General features: G+C 44.3%; 1 protein-coding gene and 1 pseudogene across 2 annotated transcripts in view; one reads left to right on the forward strand and one right to left on the reverse strand.

Annotated features, from left to right (window-relative positions):
- The window catches only part of bma (SCY1-like protein bma), a 138347-nt gene that overhangs the window by 112517 nt on the left and 2113 nt on the right, over positions 1-23717 (reverse strand). The window contains exons 2-4 of the mRNA XM_084580197.1: positions 17287-17405; positions 14029-14295; positions 10980-11114 (exon numbers count right to left, since the gene is read on the reverse strand). Of these exons, the coding sequence (XP_084436323.1) occupies positions 10980-11114; positions 14029-14295; positions 17287-17405 (521 nt within the window). The remainder of the gene's footprint in view (positions 1-10979; positions 11115-14028; positions 14296-17286; positions 17406-23717) is intronic.
- Positions 1-23717, forward strand: part of LOC146179452 (uncharacterized) — a 165790-nt pseudogene that overhangs the window by 58280 nt on the left and 83793 nt on the right. The window lies entirely within an intron of this gene.

Raw genomic sequence — 23717 nt, forward strand, 5'->3', positions numbered from 1 at the left:
ATCTGCCAGTGCATTGTCATCGCACAGGAACCTTCAAAGTTGGTTCAGTGGGAAATACCGTGTGGCGAATAAGACGAAGCACTCTGCAATTAAAACAGAAGACCAGCCACACAACGCTCCCTTATCCTTTACTATCTATAACATTTCAAACCGGTCTCTCTACCTTTTGCTCATTAAACAGCGCCCCGGACAAGTTAGTAGTAGTGGAAATATGTGGAGAGCGTTAAGCGTGTCCCTCGATATACCTCGAATACTCACCGCCGGAGTACTTTAAAAAAGTCTATTTTACACGGACGGTCATACACTTCAAATAGGGGAAAAGATAATGCTCAACTGGGCGACTGTTATGTCTTTCTCTCCTTTCTTGTTCATTACCTCGTTTTTAAAACAACGTGCTTAAAATTGCTTCAATAGGCGTGATCGTTTCCTATAATCTTAGCGGTCGCAGTAGGCCCCGCTACTTCTTCCTGCGAAACGAATATCCACGGCTCTTTAGAAAAGGGATGTGCCCTTTTATTCCGCGTTCGTCTTTCTTCACTATTCCTTTAATTTATTTTTCACGGATCTCTAGGTGCTTTTCTTCCACCCGCGGATAAATTGTCCACATGTGTAACCACGTAACGGCACTAGCGAGTGGACCGTAGTTCTAAGCGTAACACAATAGCGCAGGAGCGGAAAGAAGAAAACTAAGAAACGGGGAAGACGGGAGAGAGGCGGCGATGGGAGGCGGAAAAGAGCGGGAAAAGCGGAGAAGCAGCGGCGGCACACACACAGACACACAGAGCGGCGTCTATTTTTGTCCGTTGCCATGGAAACGGACCAGGTTGATCCTGCGCGCCGCCGCCGCCGGAGCAAGGTGAGTTCCCGGGCAAGCAGCCCGGGCCGCTCCACCGCGTGAGCCTGGCTCTGGCTCTTTTGCGCGGACGGGACGAAGGAACAGGTCTTCCTCCTCTTCACGTGTCTCCGCATCTCCTTCGAGTTGGTCGGCGGCGCGTTTGGCAGCACTCAGAGAGCAGGACCGCGCGTCCCTGTGTGCCTCACTCTACTGCTCAAACTAATCCCCCGTCGACATCATTGCTCTCATATCAGCGTCTCTAGACCGTACCCGATCATGGACAGCCTAGCGAGACTTTGTCAGCTGGGTTGGATATGCGACCTTACCGTGGTCTCCAGAAGAAAAATGACGACATACTCACTTTCCGAGAAACTCCTTTCCTCTGAAGGCTGCTTTGAACCAGGGCTCTACAGCTTTTCATCATTAACTTTAAACCATTCCTAAGATTTTAATTTGAGTATCAGTGCTGCTGAGTACCAAATACAAGGGGACTCAGGGTGGGCTTGGTGTAGTATGCAGCCTAGTGTAATATACATAACCCGTTCCAGCAAGCAAGTGAGTGAATAATTTTTATTAAATAGAGCTGGACCGAAGGCCTATTCACGGGAGAGGGGTAGTACGGAAACCGAGAACACACAGTTAAACGTCAATGCCTGCTTCACGTGCAAGAGGAATAACAACGTTGGCAGGAGCCTAGCTTCTGGGAAGTATACGCACCAGGACACACATAAGTGTAACCTCGGAGCTCGTGTCTGGAAAAAATATACATCGAGCAGTTTGCTGCAGAGAAACTTGAACAAGGTGGTATGTTCGGTACTGTTAGGATTACCGATTATTCCTAGCTTGATGGCGTTTCTAAATGTAGGCTGAGTGACAGCACCGCTGTGCTCGTTCTTTAAAGACGCCCGTATTTTTAGGACTCGAATGAATGCCTTAAATGAGGTGAAGAAGCAGCATGCTGAACCGAAAAGTCAGTAAGGCAATATTTTTACACGTCAAAATAGCCATGCTGATGTCTTCGCACATCGTTTCAGCGATAGGCCTAGTATGTCGTGGGTGTGCAGTTTGGTACCCGAGAGGCTAGTTTCTCACAGATGATGGGTGCCCGACGGAATTTTGTTCCTCATGACCCGAGGAAGAGAACGGAGGGCACTTTGTATCCATTGGAAAACAATGAGTGTCCGCTGACACAGGAAATTTAACGCAGCGCCTCCGTAATGCGCTGGGGAATGTTCAAACGCAAGTACATCATTTCGGCCTACGTGGCTATATTGCGTCTCCTGGGCGTGTTTAAACCATCGTTATTTACAACGACTCACTCCAAACAAGTATTAATAACTAAGCTGGTTCGAACACTAATTTCGTGCGACTGATTGAATAGAACTCATTGACAGAATACTAGTGTAGGCAAAATGGTAGCGCTCATGGAGTTTTAGCTGAAACCGCAACTCAGATAGAACTCGAGACCGATAACTAAGGATCATTTAGGTAACAAATAGGACTCACATAAAAAGATGACGTAGTCAGAAGCTGCAAAGAGCATTCTCCATGTGCAGCGCAAGCTGCATAGGGAGGCCTTGAGATTTCTGGCGCAGGTATTTATCTTCCTGCGGTCGCATTTAGGCTCATTTCAACACTGAAGACGATTGATTACGTAGTTTTCGGTGCTAGAAGAGACCAAAATAATAGACTCGGCTTTCAACTATGGGCATGGATGCATAGATATTGTGTAGCTGTCAACCGCATTCTCGATGAAGCAAGTACGTAATACACGTTTTCAGTTACCATTCAATGTAACAGACCGCAGGAAAGCTTTCGACGTCAGTCCACAGCAGTTTTGATGGCGCACAACCTTTCCTCTGGAGCACAACGTGGCGCGCATGTGCCAGCGTTTCAGCACGTACGTGGCTAATGACCACAACTTTTATATCTGCACCTCTCATGTAAACTTCGCGCCGAGGTGTGTCGTCAATAAATCAGACTCATTTCAAGCGGTTTACTTTTTCCTGCCTTGATGTCGGTGCATAAGTTGACTCTCGGCTGTTTAGTGACCGGCTACATGGCTCTTAAAAGAAAGGAAAATTCTAAATCTTCACAAACTCTGGTATTACGATTGGACACGCAGTTAATGTTCTAACCAGCCTCAGCAGTACAATGAGCCCCGCAAATACCACCGTAGTTAGAAGTCTTTCGTGAATGCTCCTAAATCGTTTGATTACGTCATTTCCGGTAGAACGAGTGTGACGCAATGCGTAGCCCGTTATCCTTTATCGTTCTGAAGCATTTTGTGGGGAGCCACAGCTCCTACGTGAACGCGCTCGTAATTAAGTAGTGCTGGTTAAAATGGTACGCATCGTTAACCCACCTGCAAAGCCTCAACAAAAATAACGGCTATTCTAGGCCCATTTTAACGGCTTAAACTGCCTTCCGCGAACGCGATACACAACCGAATAATCCATCCGGGCTCACTAGATTTCTGCGGGTTGTCGACAGTTTCTTTTTTTTTTAACACTTTTGCGCAGTCATAATGTTATTCTTGTTTAGAACGTTTTAATAAAATATAAATGGAGAAGGAATCTGCGAGGAAGAAATTTATTTCCTTTGTTTGAAAATCTTTCGATGAAAATTTGTAAAAACACAAATGACATTGCATCATTTTGATAAGATTTATTTACACTACTGGGGTACTTGCATTTCAGAAAAAATTATCTCTTTCAGTTCACTCTCTTATATGCAGAGATCCTTTAGACGCCAGTGAAATAACTTCAGTGCACTGCGCAATTGTGATACATGTGGCCACTGAATGCCTCTTGCCGCAATAAACTCTGTTTTCTTGAAGGACGAATGTAGTCACAATAATTTACTAAGTTATCTAAAGAATAATGGTGTGGACCCCTGAGACGTTTGCGAATTGCAGCCGTTTATTCTGCCTTAAGTTACGTCTTTGCTTCAGTTTTCCCAGCGAATGCAGGCTCATTTGTTGGCATTACATAGAAAATCGCTTAACTTCCTGAAAAACCTATATTAAGGACAAAAATTGAAAAAAGACGCAAAAAATATAAGTTCCGAGATTTGTGAAAGAACTTGTAATATTAAAATATATTGTTAATAATATAGACCTTTGGAATATCGAATGTACGTTTACGTGCGGTAAAAAATAAGTAGGAAGTCACTCCGTATATGTGGCACCCCAGAAAAGGTTTCAAAAAAATTGAAGAAAGCATAAGCTTCTTTTCAGAACGAAATCAACTGGAAGTTCTTGAGGATACAGCGCGGACTGTGGACGGGAGCACAGGATTAGAAGACGACACAACGAGCGCTGTTGTGTCGTCTTCTAATCATGTGCTCCCGTCCACGTTCCGCGCTGTATCCTCAAGATGCATAACCAACATGCCCAAGCTGCTATTCAAACTGGAAGTTGTTAAGAGTCGTATAAAGTACTACCTGGTACTAATTTCGTTCAGCCTACTTCAATAATTATTGGAACGCAACTGTTTATTCTCATCATCATCATCATCCTGACTGTACACACTGCAGGGCGAAGGCCTCTCCCATATTTCTCCAATTAACCCGGTTCTGTGCTAGCTGCATCCACTTGACCCCTGCAAACTTCTTAATCTGATCCGTCCACCTAACTTTCTGGCACCCCCTGCTACGCTTTCCTTCCCTTGGAATCCAGTTTGTTACCCTAAGCGACCATCGGTTATCCTCTCTTCGCACTACATGTCCTGCCGATGCCCATTTCTTATAATATTGATTTTCAATATTAATCAATATTAATATTGATTATTCTTATAATATTGATTAAAAAGGTATGAATACGAACGTTGTTGAACGAGCACCGCGAAAATGGTCCGACTAAGGAATTACACACTCGACATCCTTGGCGTAAACAATTTTCTTTTTTTTTTTTTTTGCGAAAAGTAAGGTTTGCGAAGTTAAGAATATCACGTGACCGCATTTAAAGCTCCCGAATGCGCCGCAATTACAGCGCTTTCATCTGCGGCTGAGAGGGACTGTGAACGCATGCGCACTACATTTCACGTTTAACGCGAAAGCCTTTCTGAGCTCATGGAAAGAAATCTCGTGCGCGAGAGTTGTGCGCAAGATTTATGCGCGAGTTCTCTCAACGCCTCCTAAAGGAAATTCCGCGAGATGTGCTTTTTTTTTTTTTTTTTTTTTTTTTTTCTGGCGTTCCCGCTATCTGCAATCCCACACTTGAACATGCGCCAAGGAACGCCACGCGACAGGAGCGATGGTGTACCGTTCAAATTCACACTTGCCGGAGAAAGAGAGCCAGATACGGCGCCTTTCCTTTCCTGTAAACCAATTATAACTATATGTAGCACTGCAACGAACGCCGATAAGAGGCAAATGATGAGAGGCAAATGTTACGAGATAAAGCGTAGGCTTTCGACATTTTCTTCTTAAGAGACATCTAAATATTTTAAACTTACGCTTTCTCTTTTAGTATGTCGGCGGTTAGTTGTTAGGCAGGGCGCCCACTCTTAAGGTAGATCGCTTTAACCCAACTTAATCGTACTTTCTAGTAGCCGCTACTCTTTTCGTAATGCCTTCACATGACGTACTGCTAGCAAATCCGATGGACATTCAGGAACGCTAGGGTCCTCCTCGTATATTCCTTCCCTGACCGTTTCATCCTCTTTCTTCTCACCTTTCCCGTCGCTTCGATGGATGAGCGCACTAAGTCGATTAGGAGCTAGCCAAAGCTTATAGAAAAAAGAAAGCATGCTCCCTTAACAAGTTCCCTGCTTCTCACGTCAGCAGTGCAGAAATTAATAAGCACAACTCGGAAGCGGTATACTAGAGCCCACATGACCTCGCTAACAGGCCTATAGGGCCGCTCTAGCGCACCCATGCGCGAAGAAAGGTGGTTACGCGGGATGTGCGTTTCCTAACTACATACACTTTTTGCCTTTCATTTATACACGCATCTCGTTAGCCGATATCCGCTTGCCCAGTTACAGGTTGTTTAACCACATCACGTTTTGGCCGGAAGGGCTTGTGCGCCTACACTTGTCATGTTATACGGTTGTCATCAGCAGACAGGCGCATATTTTCACAAATCATGTATTAAAGGAGCTCATTAGGTTGAACCATGGTATTTATTTAAAAATTGGTGGTTTTAGAAGAAGCAGTATAGAGTGAGAATGCAATGCCGCCGAACATCAGTCTTCAATTACAGTGAGAAGCAATGTCTATATTTGGTGAACTACCGGTTCTTTTTTTTTTTTTTTTTTTTGCCGTTCTAGGTTAAGTGTGCTAGGGTCTACATCTTATCTATCACCTCATTAAAATAGCACCTGACATTAAAGCTCCTGTGCACTCTTGATTTAAAATATGTTATTTTCATCATTCTCAAATGCTCCGCATCACGTTAAGTCTATAATTCTCTATAAAGTTTTTATTTTGCCTCCATCTAAAATAAAACTGCTTGAATCAGTGGGCCATTCGAGCTGAACTATCAAACGAAAAGCCGAAATGAAGAATGGGGCTAAGAAAAAATTAGTAGGAAGTCCCAGTGAAACCAATGAACATAAGCAAAGCGTTCAAACATTTGACATCCAGATTCGCGAATTTAAGCAAGTATGCGTGAGTGTTTGCTTGGTTTATTTACTGGTTATTGTTTCTTCGCTACGAACATGGCCCTGACCTATTCAGCCGTAATTTGTCGTAATAAGTGCTCACATTGGCCCTTGAGATTTCTTTCATCGCCCCGGCCGGGTCCTGTCTGCTGCGAGTTTTTTTTTTTTTTTTTTTTTTTAAGCAAACTTCACCAACGATTCCGGTAACCGGACAATCGACCTAGCCATGCCAAAATTTTGTGGTGTGGCGACTGAGCCATTGTATTATTGCCAACGACACGCGTTCGAAAGGGCTAAGACCAGTCGGGGCTCATGCACGATTTACGAGTCAGAAAAAGTCGAAGTAACAATAGCCGCAATAAGTAGACAACAGACCCCAACGAGAGCGGTGCTTAGTACGTCCTCTCAAAACCATTTTATTCGTACTTGTAGATTCAGGTCTGGGGTAAGACGTAAGTTTTTTTTCCGAGCTTGTTATTGCGAAAGCATTAGTAGGCTATGTTGACACCGGAAGTTTCCTCAAAATGTGTCGCCGGAAGCTTCTTCCCTGCTGACGTCATCACCAAGTGACGTCATCAAGCAATGACTGCATGAGAGTTGTAAGTCATGGAATAAAGAGGGGCTCCATCATCAGCGAGTCATGAGTTACGTGGCATGAAAGCGTAGATGTATATAAGTCATGAGTCACGGGTCATGCGAAAAAAATGTGATGCGTCATGTCATGTGGGTGAGGCGATGTAGAAAGGCATCGAGTTGGAGTCACCAAAGTGTGCCAACGCTAATGCTTTCGCGTCCACCCGGTATAGTTTCTGCAGTGATCTCTAAGTTTGACAATGTGCTGACTGAAATAGCCGAAGCTGCCTCTTGTTCGACGGCGGGAATTAATAAACGCTAATGCTGTTAATCATGTCGCATCTGATGCGTGAGTGACAATTTCAAGAATTTGAAACTTTTGTTGCTATCGCTAATCCCCGTGGCTTCGGCCCTCGTTCACGGCATTGGAAGACAAAGCGGAATCTTGTTTGGTCTTCGCCCAAACACGCAAAAAGGAGAAGTAGGTGTTGCTACTGCAGCCGACTGAGCATTACACAACTTCATTTTAGCGGAAGCATTACAAGTCTTAGAACTACGCTGTTAGGCGGAACCAACCGACTTAAATACAAAGGCGGGACGGGGTACACGCAGAAGACACAGCGCCTCAAGTACATGGTGGCCAAGAAATGTATGACACCGGTGAAAATGTAATAACGAGAACCGGCATGCTGGCGACTAAGGCTAAGCAAAAACAAGCCAAACATTTCGATGCAACTGGAAAGACCCACTGAAGTAGTGGTTAAAAAGCGAGAATAAAAAACAACAACAATGAAACGCCCAAAGTCAGCGCCGAATTTAAGCGAACCAGAGAATGGTACTGTGTACGTGACGCAGCATGTTGTCAGGCGAGAGAGCTCCGCGTATCCCAGCCTGGCTCGAAATTGCGCTGGGATACATCCGAAAAAGCAGAATTCAATAAGCTAAAAACAACAATAAAGCTCACAAAGCAGAAAAAACAAATAAAGTATTTCTCTACGAGGGCGACTTTTGGGACAGAAGAGAGGGTGAAGGAACTAGGACCCAGTGGGAAGAAAGCAATAAACCGATGGTCGAAATAGGTTCACGGAAGACGAGGGTCCCCAAACGAACACGGACACGAGAGTCCTTTTAGTCCGTTGGTCCTGGATGCCAAGTGAGCTTTAAGGAGCTTGGCCTCTTACATAGTCGAATTGCTCTGAACGGTTGCCGGCTTGTATGCAAAGACGCAAGCAGGCAAAGATGCCTGCTTGATTTCTTTGTATCCGTATGGTTTCGGTGCCACATATTCGTGCTTTTTTTTGTTCTTTGTTTCTTTTTTGCCAAAGCAGACCTTTCAATATCGAATGTTTGAGGTGAAGTGTATTGTTCTTTTTTTTTATTCATTCTAGTTTTTGTTTTCGCTCTGTAAGACAGCTTTTACCATCACTAATTTTACGACGTGTAAATATAGGACTTGTTCCCTTGTATATATACCTCGGCATCACTGTCAGCAGTGATCTGTCATGACGCGAGTATGTAATAAATCAGATCTTATCTAAGAATAAAAAACTAGGCTTCCTCAAACGTCACATTCACCACGCTCCTCAAGATGAAACGTTACTTGCTTGCAAATCATTAATACGCTCGAAATTTGAGTACGCATCCGCCATTTGGAATCGACAGCACGCTTACCTCTTTTAATCTTTAGAAGCCGTATAAGCTAAGGTCTTGCTAACGATCGCAGTTTCAATAAATAAATAAATAAAACAGAGCAGCCTGTTTTATTCACTGCTCGTTATCATACGACATCAGCGTCTTATCTCTCAAACAGCAATCGAAATTAACAAGCCTCTCCGTCTGTCGCCACATTTGTCGCCTGTGCCTTTTTCAGAAATATTTTTGTTCCCATCTGAAGCAGGAACCGTACATCTGCGCATCTCTGTAACGCTCATCATCGCATCGGTCATCCGGTTAAGGTTTCATGCCAACGTGCTGGTACAACTACCTTTTCGAAGTCATTTTTCCTCCAAATACAAATTCACTACAACGACCTTCCCCGCAAAATTGCAGCAATTACTTCACCTACCCATCCACCTTCCTAGACAAAGTATCATTGCACTCATCATCATGAAAATGTGTTTTATGCACTTATGTCAACCTCTCCCCTTATGTAATACCCTTAGAAAGGGGGACTTTATGAAAATAAAAATTAAATAAAAAATGAAATTAAATACTTTCTACAAGGCCGTTCTTCGGCTGCACAATGCGCCTGGTAATCGATTGTCGTTTTGCAAACCTACATACTCTTCGCGTGCTTGCACTCTGGTGCAGCACACCGAAGTCAATTTACGTCACCCATGGCCCGATATACTCAACCGTTGAGCCCTCTCGGTCTGTAGAAGTGGCCCGATATATGCTCCTTAATCTATGACAAAATATTTCGTTGCGTGATTGCAATAGCAAGTATAGATATAAACCTAGAACACAGAATATACCGAGAGTTTCCTTTCGCTTCGTGCAGTGTCAGCGAGTACAAATAGAAAAGTTAAATTGTGAAAATAGAGACAATATTGCTTGAAGCCAAATGAGTACACAGCGATCCCACAGTCTTACTTCAGCAGGCTCAACGTTACCTTCGCCTTATCAAAATATTTACAGGCTGCATTATAGCGCTGTTTAGAAAATAATTAATCCTGCAATCCCGATCTCCCAAAGTAAGAGGGTACAACCAGAGAAAAAAGAGCAGAAAAAGCAGGGACATACTGACTGGAGTTTAAGGTCAGATTTATTTAACAGAATTGTTGTACACCGGGCTAGTTAAGATGAACAGAGGACACAATATACGCCAAGACAGCCTAGACAAAAACGGCTGCGTTAAGTGTGTTCGAGTTCAGGAATGCGGTTCACGACTTTCATTGTTTGTATATGCAAGTCAATTGTGTTTTATAACACATTTTATTTGTCGCTTACAAGCTGAACATGTAAATGAGTAGCTGTCGTCGCACAGGCGCTGAGAAGTGTTTATTTCAATAAGTGCTTGATAAAAAGAATTTCGACGTAATGGAAAACTGCTGAGAACGTCGTTGTGACAAAAAGCGCAGGCAAGCCCGAGGTATCCAATCGCTTAAAAAAGTTAGTTTTTTTATTCTCATTGTTTTCAAAACTTCGCATTGGCTTGAGAAACGAGATGAACATATAATGAGCTAATGGAGAAGGTGAAATATATAACATGGGTGTGGACGGAACGACAAAATCTCGGCGTTAAACCGTCCCTGTCTCCCGAGCATCGTAACGAGCACATTTTCCTGTCGACGAAACTGCGAATGCACCTACTAATATTCAGCATAGATGATCGGCGGGAACAGCGTGACTGTACGGGCGGATTCGTGCTAATCGATTTATTTGCATAGCGATTCGACCCCTGGAGCCAGGGCTATTGGAAGCGGTCATTCTCACCTAACAATGCGAAGGGAAGAAAGCAAAGAGATAGGAACCTGCTTTGAAGCCCTGGGAATAGGCAAGTGGTTAGTGGGTAGCGCGTTACGCTGAAAAGGAGCTAAATAGGTAGGTAATTACTTTTTTTTATAAATCCCCGCCTTGCTGTTGCTATTAAGCCTGATCTCTGTACCAAGAAGGCATGGCTATATCCTGTGCGCTATTTGTCGAACTGTTTTTATTCATTCTGGAAGCAATAAAGTCGTACATTGAATTTTGTGATACATATAAAACAAACTCATAAAGCAATAAAAGTATATGTACTGCTTACTCAACGATGAACAAATTGATGAAGTGTTCGATTTATCAATCGATACAAGCGGTAAGGACACACGACAGTACGGAAAGGACTGCTCTATATAATAACTCATGTTTCCTGTCGCATTTAATGGGTTGTCTGTGTTATGTAGACGAGCAGTTCGTAATGCAGAAATCAAAATCTTTGAACTATCCACAAGCCCAGCGCGAGCCAGCGCAAAAGTAGCACTCACCCTCTTGTCCGACTTGCGTTGAGCGTCGTAGATCTTCCATATGAGTTCGGGTCCCGCCGAAGCGGTCTGGCGGCCGATCTCGTAGAACTGGGAGATGGGGTTTGCCTCCAATGGCGTGGTGGGCCGGGCGCGTAGCTGCACACATGGGAAAGGAATATTGGGTGAAGCTTTAATTCTGCTGTTAAGGGCACTTGACACGAGAGCGTTAATGGCTTCCGTCGGCGGCTCCCCTTTGGGAATCTTCCTTCCCGTCCATTCACTTTCTGGCTCGCTCGATCATCAGTCCCTTAATTTGCACCTTCATTATCTCGCACAAACTATTTAACATACAGTTGTAAGCTTATCGCCTCATTCGAGAGCACAACGGTGCTACAATTGCCAGTATTAAGCGCATGACTGTAGTGGATTCAGTTGCGAGCCATCAAGCGTAAAAACAGTTGACACTTCAAATTACTTCTCCTTTACAAAAGTAGAAAAATGCGCCGTGATTCCCAGCACATGATCTGCATGCACTTACACAACACAGATTGTTTCAAATGCTCATATATCTCGCTAGTAAGTAGACAATGCAACCAATTCAGTCCGAAAATTACAAGCACTAATTTACTAAACAACTTTATAAATATTGTAAAAAGGAATTACTAGCATCACAGCTGTCATGCTTATTAACAAATTTTTCGTGCTGTGTTACGTCTGTAATAGGAGAACTTTAATGGTTTGTTGTACTTTTTGTTATGTATTTAAGTAACGTCTTCGACATATTCTCAGTTTGCGATGGTTTCTAATGCTAAGTTTAGAATGTTCAGTAACCATTTGCCTTTTGCTTTACTATGTTCTAAATAGTGTCTTTTACCTTTTAAAAATTTACCCATGTATTACTTTTTTACCTTGTCAAATTGCTCACAATTGTTGCATTTATCATACTCAGTGTTACCTGGCATTGACACCTAGTTTATACGTGTCATTTATATTATTCACTCTTCTTGTTCATATTGAAGGGCCGTAATTAACTTGGGTTTTTATCAGGTATTTTATATTTTTCTTTAGCCTTTTCGCTCCAGCTTTGCATGTAATAATTGTGCGTTCTTCCTGCTATAATCTCATAACGGATTGGCAGTATCGTAAAACACAAATAAATAACACGCTGTTTAAATACAAGATTACACATAGATATAAAGCCGCACTTTAAGCAAGCCGAATGAACTACATGCAGGGCCTCTAGATAGACAAGCCTGACTCGGATTCCAAAGGTCAGAGATTCAATTCGGAGCAAACCACTGCAGATTCTCTTTGGCGCCTTCACTGTGCTTTATATGCTTACATGTTAGACTGATGTTTTCAGTCGTCGCGTCCTCGTAATCACAACTTATGCAACATTCTTTTTCTTTTGAACCATCTCTTCACGTGGGACGCCAAGATGTTCTACCAAACTGGTTCTCTGCACGCCGACGGGACTGACTGCACCGGCTTCTCCATTGAAAGAGATCCTTAAACCTGTCGATTCAAAGGCTGTTAGGTTATAGTTTCACTGTGAGCTCCCTCGTTTTCAATTGCTGAGTGCGGTAACGAAAAGTGGCAAATACAAACAAGAAAAACCGACAGCACAGGCACTGAAGCCCCCATCCGGTCTTTGTCCTTCCTGGTCGTCGAATGTTTGTGCCTCCGAACTCGTTTGTGTGAAACTTTTTCCGCTAAGTCCGGACTCAGTAGGGTTGCCTCAAGTGACATGAGCAGATGTACTCCCACGAAGTGCAGACCAAGTAGCGTAGTCGTGTAATGATGTATTCACAAATATCATCGCGACTCACAGCCTAACTAGCGTCGCCGCATAACGCAGAATAAACAGTGTTCCTGCAAATTACGGACTAATCAGTGTTGCCGGAAAATGAAGAATAAACACTGTTTCCGCCATATTCAGAATTAACAGTTTTGACGCAAACTGAGGATTGGTCAGTGTTAACGAAATGTTCGAGTGTTTCCAACAGTGCAGATCAATTAGTTTCTGAAGGAAGCTGGTCACCAAAACTACGAGAAACGTAAGGCAATGTTTAGAGTTCTCGGTTAGAATTTGTGGCGGCGTTGATATAATGAGAGGTTAGATTGCGGCGATAGCACAGTGTTCTCGTGCTTGGGCCAAGGAATCTGAATAGCATACAATCATTTCATGTTTGAATTATAACTGACGAGAAAGTTGAAAAATAAAGAGCCCCATGACGCCGTGCCATAGATCGAAACCATGACCTCCATATATCGTACATGATACTTTTCCAACTGAGCTATGGTGCTGTCTGTTCTATATTCCTTTTTCGTATTTATATGCCACGTGACAAAACCTTGAGATTGATCTCCAGCGCCACCTTCGGCTATAGCGACGGACGTAGTACATGTTAAATTACCTTGAGTGTCAATAGGACCATAATCTAATGGACAGGGCAGGAGCTGTGAGTCAAGTCTCTTATGTTACCTATGGCCCCAAGACTGCTAGAACGAGGCCTTGGCTACAAATTAAGGCAAGATTAAGGGCTCGTAAATATATAATTTTTTGTAGGAAGGTTTCGGAGGCCATCGCCTTCCTTCAAAATGTGTGTCATAACAAACCATTTTTTCTATCTGCCCTTGATTGCTCAACATATCCATCAGAGTTGGATCAAAGTGCGGCGTCATTAGTATTGCCCCACAATGCGGCATGAGCAGCGCTTTCACAATGTGCGGGCAGAGCCGCGTTGCCACGACATTCCACCTCGGCAGTGTTATCTTAATCTGCTAACTCAGTAGTGTCGCCTTGAAATGCTGAATGTAGTGTTTTCGCAATCCTGTGCTTAATCGCATTATCCGAAGTGCAGATTCTAGAGTGTTTGTGTTCGTACGCGGCCTCACGTTATTGCGATGTCTGGACACAGCGCGGTTGCCACCAAGTGTGGACGTGGCAGTGTTGCCGCGCAGCGCTGATGAAGGACTGATTCAATGCAGTGAGGACAGGCAAACTGTTTTCGGATAACCTGGCCAGCAATCGTACAATATAAAACGGGCATATGCGTAAGGTGCACACCTTGTCTCCTCCTCCAGGGTTGACAAGTTCGGCGATGACGGATCGCCGTCGCCCGCCCTTAGGGCTCACGGGCAGGCCGGCCACGGCCAGCTTGCCTCCGGAGCGCTCCTCGGCGGCAAGCGAGGCCGGCAGCGTGGCCGGGGAGGGAGCCAGGGCCGCCCCCGGAGGAGCCCCCGCCGAGGAGGCGGCGGCGGCCAGGCTGCCCACACCCGCCAGCGTGCCCGCGCTGGGGGCAGCGGCCGACGGCGGCGAGCCGGCGGCGGCCAGCTGCAGCACATGCGGCGAGCTGGGCGTCCTCGGGAATATGGTGGAGTCCTTTTACGGGGCCCTGCGCAAAGTGGAGAGTAGGGACAGAAATAGAATATGCGCGATTCAGTCACATAAAAAAGAAAGACGATATCAAAAGGAAGTGCATGGTGACTAGTGAGCTTATCGTTGACTATTTCAGGAACAATAAAAAAAAAATGTGCGCACTCATCGCGTTTGATGCAGAGGGGAATAAGGCCAGGTTCGAATTGTGCGGCCACGCAAACTATCGCGTGCGCCAGACATTTGTGGCACCTATGCCGTATCATATCATACAATACGATACCATATCATACCATACCATATCAAACCGTGTTATACGTAGCATATCATACCATTTTATAGCATACTCTAACACACCATGTTATATGATACCATACCATACCATACCATACCGTACCGTACAATACCATACCATACCATACCATACCATGCCATTACATACTATACCATGCAATACGATACGATGTGATACCATGCCATATGCCATACCATACCGCATCGTACCATATCATACCGTACCGAGTTATACCGGGCCATGTCATACTATATAGCAAAACGTACTCTGCTGCACTGTACCATGCCATGCGATACGACACCATACCATACAATACGATACAATACCGTACTGTGCCGTGCCATTCTGTACCATACCATGCCATGTTATGCGATACCACACCATACCATTCCATACTATACCATGCAATACGATACGATGTGGTACCATGCCATATGCCATACCATACCGCATCGTACCCTATCATACCGTACCGAGTTATACTCCGTGCCATATCATACCATAACAAAACGTACTCTGCTGCACTGTACCATACCGTGCGATACGACACCATACCATACAATACGATACAATACCGTACTGTGCCGTGCCGTGCTGTACCATACCATACCATATCATACCATACCATACCATACCATACCATACCATACCATACCATACCATACCATACCATACCATACCATCATACCATGCTATACCATACCATACCATACCATTCCATACCATACCATGCCATTCCATACTATACCATGTAATACGATACGATGTGATACCATGCCATATGCCATACCATACCGCATCGTACCATATCATACCGTACCGAGTTATACCCCAAGCCATATCATACCATAACAAAACGTACTGTGCTGCACTGTACCACACCATGCGATACGACACCATACCATACAATACGATACAATACCGTACTGTGCCGTGCCGTGCTGTACCATACCATACCATACCATACCATACCATACCATACCATATCATACCATACCATACCATGCCCTTCCATACTATACCATGTAATACGATACGATGTGATACCATGCCATATGCCATACCATACCGCATCGTACCATATCATACCGTACCGAGTTATACCCCAAGCCATACCATACCATAACAAAACGTTCTCTGCTGCACTGTACCACACCATGCGATACGACACCATACCATACAATACGATACAATACCGTGCTGTGCCGTGCCGTGCTGTACCATACCATACCATACCATACCATACCATACCATACCATACCATACCATACCATACCATACCATACCATAATACGCCGCCTACCATAATACGCCGCCAGCATTACAACATTCCTCGGCATGGAGCTAGCAGCAACGGCTTGCTTTTTTTGCAACCGCAGAAATGAGACAACCGCAGGTTATTTCCTTCTCCAAGGTGATTTTAGCCAGTCGGTGAGCCTTCCGGAGAATGGGAGAATCTAGAATTAACTTAATTGCAGCTAGAACCATTCATATCTGTGCTTGCAACACTTCACGCGTGATAGGTTTGTTGGCGTGCCACCTTTAATTATTTTCCTATCGATGTCAGAAAGCAATGGCGAAAGTGTGTTCTTGCTCAGTCGATATCTGCCATTGTAAGAATTAAATCGCTGGCTCCAATGGCTGCCACCTGATTGTGAACACTGAAAATTAAGCAAATCTCCTTGTTTGACTGTGTAAGAAGTTTCTCACAACTCATAGGGTGAAACGCATATTCTTCTAACCTGAACAGGTTCCGAATAAACAACTTTTACTCAGAATACTGCGCTTACTCTCTTCCTTTATGTGGTTAACGTTTCTACGACATAATATTATAGTCAATGTAAGAATGTCATCTTTTTTAGACGGATTGGCCGAGATAGTAATGGGAATCATGATGGTGATCCCAGTTACAAACGTTCACCTGACCGTACATTGTCAACAATGTTATCACGAACGGCCGTTTGATTTGGTAATTCGCTGGTGCGACGTGATGCCATTCTAAAAATGCGACTTTAATGTTGTTGTTTTTTTATTCCTCATCAAGGTTTGGTTCAGTTTGTGAGGTTTTACGTCCCAAACCGACTTGGGCTATGAGAGCCGCCATAGTGCAAAGCTCCGGTAATTTCGACCACCTGGGGTTTTTTTAACATGCACTGGCATCGCACAGCACACGGGCGCCTTGCTTTTCGCCTCCATAGCAAAGCAGCCACCGCGGCCTTGATTCCATCCCACATCCTTGGGCACAATGACGAGCGCCTTTACCACTGCGCCCCAGAGTGGGGCCATTTTTTATCATGCTTTAAACACGACCTCTCCTTTTTTGAGAACCCGAAGGTGCCACCAATACTTAAGTGTTAAACGCAGGACGAGAGTGGCTTCATTTCCGAGCCATCTAGCGGCAATATGTTCCGTTGAATTTGCGACCATATGTCAGATGCTGGGCCATGTTCAGTAACAGTTTCTTAAGATTGCGAAGCTTTTGAATTCTATAAATTGGGTTCGAAAATAGTTGCTTCCAAAGAAGTCACCTACTACATGTTTGGCCCATTGTGTAGACATTTGATATCTATTTTAGAGTTGGGCGAGGCACTCACTTTCTGCCTCCCTCTGTCTAATGGCCTTAACGGAAAGATCTAGGCTCAATAGAAACATACTCGCATCCCGTCTAGTGTGCCAGGGTCGCAAGAAAGTTCCGTCGAAAGTTGGAGCACCTCGCCGAAGAGCCAAGCCAAGCGGCTCTTCTCAAGGATTAGGCTGAACGGACCGATGAACTCTGCCAAACGACCAACAGCTCTATTTTTAACAACTCAGACATGGCGCTATACGCTGCTAGGGTGCCTCTCTCAGCTTCAAGGAAAGCTGAGCTTGTTACAAGTCGAGGCTGAACGCCTGGATTTCTGTGAGGCTCTCAGCGAGGAGTAATGTTCTCTATATCGTGCTGCAGAGTAAAGGTCGCCCGCAGTACAAAGTTAGCTTGAGCGTTTTAGAAGACGCTTATGATGAGCAAAGCAGCAACTCTGTGGCAGCATAGGTGGCAGTAGGTGCGCGGTTCGATAGATCTCGTTTCATTTTTGAAGGAGGCTCAAGAACAAGGCGAATATTTTTGTCGTGTACAGGAATATGGCAGATACTTGTATGACGCCGAGCACAGTCGTTTTGATAATTAGGTGGACTTTGGGCCTTGAGCATATTTGTTGGGCAGGGTGCACGCCGATATCCTCATGTAACGTGTGCGCGTTCTTGACATGCGCACGTGCGTCGCACACATGAAATCGTATGCCCAGTATTGTCATATGTACAGTAAAAAACCTGAGATACGAAAGCACTTTTTTGTCGCGCCATTAGTTAGTTTGGCTTGGTGGTTAGGCATGAGAAACCAAGAAGCTTTAGATATGCATTGTCTAGACTATCATCACATGTTTATTGCGGTAGTGAATGAATGAATGAATGAATGAATGAATGAATGAATGAAAAAAACGAAAGAAATGTATCAGCGAGGACATTGTAGTGTAAATGCACAATTAGAAAACAAGTTTTGTTCCCAATAGTCCGCTCAATCAACAAAGGGCAAGCTGTACACCTGTTCTGAATTTATGTCAATTTTACAAAAGGCTACTTCAAGAACAAAATGCTATTTCAGGAGTAGGTACATCGGCGTTCTGGTAACCTACAAAACGGAATGACAATGAAGCAAAATTATGCTTTTAATAGGCTATGCCTTAGTATTAGGCATTAGGTCGATGCCGGCAGTGGGGTTCTTCAGTTTCTGCGTAATCATGGCTCGACGTTCTGCTACACGGAGCAAAATCATTTAGCTAACCGCAGCAACATCCCCCACGCGCCACTGTCACAACAGCCTGGCTTCATTCCCTTTTCCTTTTCTTCTTCTGAAGCTTCGTCTCCAAACCTGTCAATAAAATTCATGCCGATTCAAGCTTCTATCATTTGGATTGGTTTGAAGCGCTGCCTAAACTCGCTGCTTCACACTCATTGGTTATGTTTGGGCCTCCAATGACAATTATCGCCATCAAAGGTGAGGTTATTGCGCGCACTGTCCATTAAACAGGACGGGTGACTTTCAGAACACCATATAATTTGCCGCAGCCGTCCTTAATGCTCCGCAGTAAGCCGTATATATGCCTGAATGCAGTATATGCGTTCTCCGCGCAAGGCGCACCCCTCGGGCAAAGGAGGACAGCCGGTGCGGAGGGAACGAGCTCTGACCTTGAAATAAATAAATATGGCCGCAAATGTATAACACCGAGTTTCAATCCCGTGGTTGCGCAGATTCGTTTCTCTGGCCACTGCGCGAGATCATTATGCTATCGCCAGCACCGCTCTCCACGTGTGTTTAATTGCATCCCTACGAATACCTCTGGCGCTGCATATTTATACACAAACGCAACACACACACAAGAGATTAAAGCAAGACGTTCACACCGATAATGCGCTCACTACCAACTGGCTGTTATTTGTGATACGAAGAAGAATGCAACAAAAAAAAAAACATAGAGTTACGATAAGACGAAGAAAACAAAAGGTTCAGAAAAAACACGAAGAAATTTAGAAGAAAAAATAAAACGAAAATAAATCGAAAATAATAACAAGTTGCGTCTATCTTCTTGTCATATTGTCCGAACGAAGCAGTACATCACCTCCTTCCTGCTGAGCGCCACCGGCGGGACACTCACGCATTCCCCTTCTCCCCCCGAAATCATCTTGAATACTTCTATGCGATGTTTGGTTTGGTTTGGTTTGTGGGGTTTAACGTCCCAAAGCAACTCGGGCTATGAGAGACGCCGTAGTGGAGGACTCCGCAGCGCACGTTAAAGATCCCCAGGTGGAAAAAATTACACCGTAGCCCTCCACTACGGCTCCCCTTTTCTCTCTTTCCACTTTCACTCCCACCTTCCACCCTTCCCTAACGGCGCGGTTCAGGCGTCCACAAAGCAAGTGGGACAGGTACTGCGCATTTCCCTCCCTGTGAACCAATTATTATTATTATCTGTCTTTTAAAATTGTCTTTTGTGCCAGCCAGCACCTTGGTTTCAGTGAACCTTGGTGGTGTTCCGTCGGTGGCGCTCAACAGGAAGGATGTTATACTGCTTCGTTTCGGACAATATGACAAGATAGACGCGATTTGTCATTATTGTTGTTTTTATTTTTCCTTCTGAATTTCTTCGCATTTTTTTATGAATCTTTTGCTTTCTTCTTGTTGTAATCTTACGTTTTTTTTGTGGTGCATTCTTCTTCTTCGTATCACAAATAACAGCCAGTTGGTAGTGAGTGCATCATAAGTGTGAACGTCTTGCTTTAATCTCTTGTGTGTGTGTGTGTGTGTGTGTGTGTGTTGGTTGGTTGGTTTGTGGGGTTTAACGTCCCAAAGCAACTCAGGCTATGAGAGACGCCGTAGTGGAGGACTCCGGAAATTTCGACCACCTGGGGTTCTTTAACGTGCACTGACATCGCACAGCACACGGACGCCTTGCTTTTCGCCTCCACCGAATGTGTGTGTGTGTGTGTGTGTGTGTGTGTGTGTGTGTGTGTGTGTGTGTGTGTGTGTGTGTGTGTGTGTGTGTGTGTGTGTGTGTGTGTGTGTGTGTGTGTGTGTGTGTGTGTGTGTGTGTGTGTGTGTGTGTGTGTGTGTGTGTGTGTGTGTGTGTGTGTGCGTGCGTGTGTGTGTGTGTGTGTGTGAATATGTAGCGCCAGAGGTCTTCGGAGTCGCCTAGCCGACTAGCCCGCTCGTAACTACTACTAATTGTATCCTTCTCGTTTGTGTCTGCCATGTCGTAGTCTTTATCAACTTCATACTTCAATAGATATAAACTCACCGCTATCGCACTGCTCCCTGAAGGTGCGTTACGCATCTCACAAGTTCAGAGTGCGCTACCATTACCGTCTTAAGCCACCAACTTCGCTATTCTTTGCCTGAAACCTCACCTTGAAGCCCTAGATTCGAGCCATATAAGCTAAATGAAACGCGACGTGCTTGAGCACATAGCTCGCATTTTGCGAGGTTATCTAAATCGGAGCCAATTTCTGCTTTCATTTGCTCTCTGTACACCCGGAAGTAGAAAAGAACGGTTTAAAACCACATTATAAATGAATTTCCTCTGCTGTTGGCCCCAACGTGTGAATTAATTTTCAAAAACGTTTTTCTATGTTTAGAATAGCCTTGATTCCTGACGTTTTTCCTGGCATATCGAAAGAGCTTAGTTGCGAGAACACTGGACGCCAAGGTACGACGGTTCTCACAAATAAGATCTCTATATGCCTCTTAAGCACCTCTATGCTGCAAGAGCATTTACGTCGTTTCTATATTCTTGTTTGCCATCGAGGGCTGAGCATGTCCTTTTTCCTACCAAATGTGTCTTGTGAATTTCACTGTATTTTTGTTTTCAAAAACGTGGCAACATTGTGAACTGAACACTAGGCTGTTAGAAACTCAGGAGGCGAACGCCAAAGTTGCACAGCACTACCACGTAGGAGCGCTTCCTCAGTGTCTTGAAACCATACCGGTCACTCTTGCGTATGACAGAGGAGACGAAGTCACACTCGGATTATTTGAGAAATTATCGCCTTAAAGCGCTCTTATCTCGATATGCTGAGGGAAGCCGCTTCTTTAGTAACCTTGTCTTGTTTTAAGGAGGCAAAGTATCGGAGTCATGGTCAAATATTTAGGGGAGCCCCTAAATATTTGACCAATACCATTCTCACTCTGAGTTATAGATCAATTCGCTCTCGCCCTACCATCTGATATGCTGACAGTCCTGGTTAGCCCAGTCGGTAGAGCGACTGCCCCGGCAAGGTGATGGTACCGGGTTCGATCCCCGGATCAGGACGGATCAGGAAGAAAACTGTATAGCTTTCTTTTGTAGCCGTATGGCTGCGCTTGGGTGGATGCCAATGAGTAATTACTCCTTTATTATCGGAGTCATGCGTCCAAGAAACGCTGCCCGCGAAGAGCGGATAAATGACTGAGCATCCTGTAGAGCTAGCTTTCTTTGGTTATTTTGTTTCAACGTTTTATTATTTTACCATTCTTCTTCGCCATTACCATTCTTTCTTTTCCATGATAAATCTTAACAGCGATAATCATCTTGCCAATTAAAAAAAAAAAAAAAACGTGCGCACTGGAAATTGAACAGTAGTAGACATAGAGGAGTAATGATTTCAGCAACTTTTTTACCTCCCGCTAAAATAAAAAATAAGTCAATAAACACTCGCAAATGACAAAATCTAATTCTGATTGTTGAAAGTCAAGGTATCCTATTACTTTGAATAAAATGTGTACTATGTATATGTCCGTGGCTGAGCACGAAGGAAAACGCAATTAAGGCTAATATGTTAATCGAAATTAATGCAGGGCACTCCAGTCTAGGTGGTAGAGGCCACCATGTGCTGCTCACAAAAAGACAAATGTCATTTAAGCACTGACATTTTTAAGGCGAAAATTATAGATGTCCACGTCTGAAAGGTCGTGTTTCGAGATACAGAGAAATGGAGCGCGCCACGAAAGGGAAACAGCAGCGCCGGAGGAGGGTTCTGAGAAAGGGCGACGAAGAGCAGTCGGCGTGTTGTTAGCGGCTGACAGTGGATGGGAAGAAAACAGCGTGCAACACGATCGCTCCGTTTCCGATAGCGAACAGGCCTAAAAGACCAAGTGTGCTCATGAGATAAGTTCTGTGCTTCTGCAGCTTTGCCATTACAATTTTCATGCACCCGCTTTCATATCATTTTATGCAGGAAACCAGACTGTCGCATGAAGAAAGCCAATTTGCCTTCTGTACAACGCATTAAAATAGTACGCTACTACTCGGCATCGTTTGAGGCGCACAATAATTACAACGAAGAATTGGATTTTGAGATTGTGTTTAGCAGCTATCACGTGATTTAAAAATAATAAGAATATAGAGTATATATTACTATCATCTGAGCCTACTCTGAATGACTTTTACACACATAAAGCTTAAACTACATATGGTCCCTGAGTGTTCGCTCAATTCGTAAACTAAACATATTCGGAGGGCAAATGGATGTCATGTTTAGTTAAATGATCAGTGGTTCATACCATTCACCATTTAGAACAATATGTACTGGTAACCTAGTTGTTTGCCAGACGAACTATTTTACTTAAATTACTTTTTGCGGTATTCACCTGTAATATGTTGATAGAGCGAAAGTTTTTGAAAGTTCGCACATACTATGTGGAAGAAGAGGAAGTAAAAAAATGCACTTGTTGAGTCCATATTCCCCGATGCTTGCGCTTATTTCTTCTCACGTTCAGCATCTCCTCAAATTGGCATAAGCCAGCCTTCGCGTTCGCTTAATACGTTCAAGAGGAATAAGCATACGAAATCAATAAAAGTGCAGCTTTTCTATTTACGGCTGCAATATGTAATATATACCCATTATATTCTGTGACTCTCAAGGACGAATTCCCCTCTTTGCTTATTGTAACCGCCAGCTCTCCGGGGAAAATATAATATATCGTTTGAAGTTTCCGCAATACGCAAATTCTCTGCATTGCTTTTTACTTGAACACCCTGAACCTCGTGAAGGAGTGCTTGAAGGCGCAAAACCAGGCGAGCACCGGCCGGCCCCAAAGAAGCGATTTGCCAGGGTTGGAGTAGGCCTTTCGCGCCCTTCGCGGAGCGCAACTCAACTTCGAAACCCTGCAGCGGCAGCAGCTTTTCGATGGAGGCGAAAAATAAGACGCCCGTGTGCTGTGCGATGTCAGTACACGTTAAAGAACCTCACGTAGTCGCAATTCCCGAAGCCCTCCACTACGGCGTTTCTCGTAGCCTGAGCCGCCTTGGGACGTTAAACGCCATAAACCAAACCAACTCGCTTAGCGGAGGTCGAATTGTATCCGCGGTCAGTGCGCAGGCCGCTCAAGCGCGCTGCTACCACTCAAGTCCGGCCGTGATACAAACAAATACAATCAGTTAACTAGAGATGGTGGCTAATGTAAGATTTCTACTAACTTAGAAAAGGCATCAGGTGGAAAATGTTTTGCGTTCAATAAAATTGGGACTCTTAGCTTAGATCTCAATCAGATATTCCAGAATCAGGTTTAGGTATC

The sequence above is a fragment of the Amblyomma maculatum genome, chromosome 9, assembly GCF_055883805.1.
Source record: "Amblyomma maculatum isolate TAMU_Amacu chromosome 9, ASM5588380v1, whole genome shotgun sequence".
NCBI classification, from domain to species: domain Eukaryota; kingdom Metazoa; phylum Arthropoda; class Arachnida; order Ixodida; family Ixodidae; genus Amblyomma; species Amblyomma maculatum.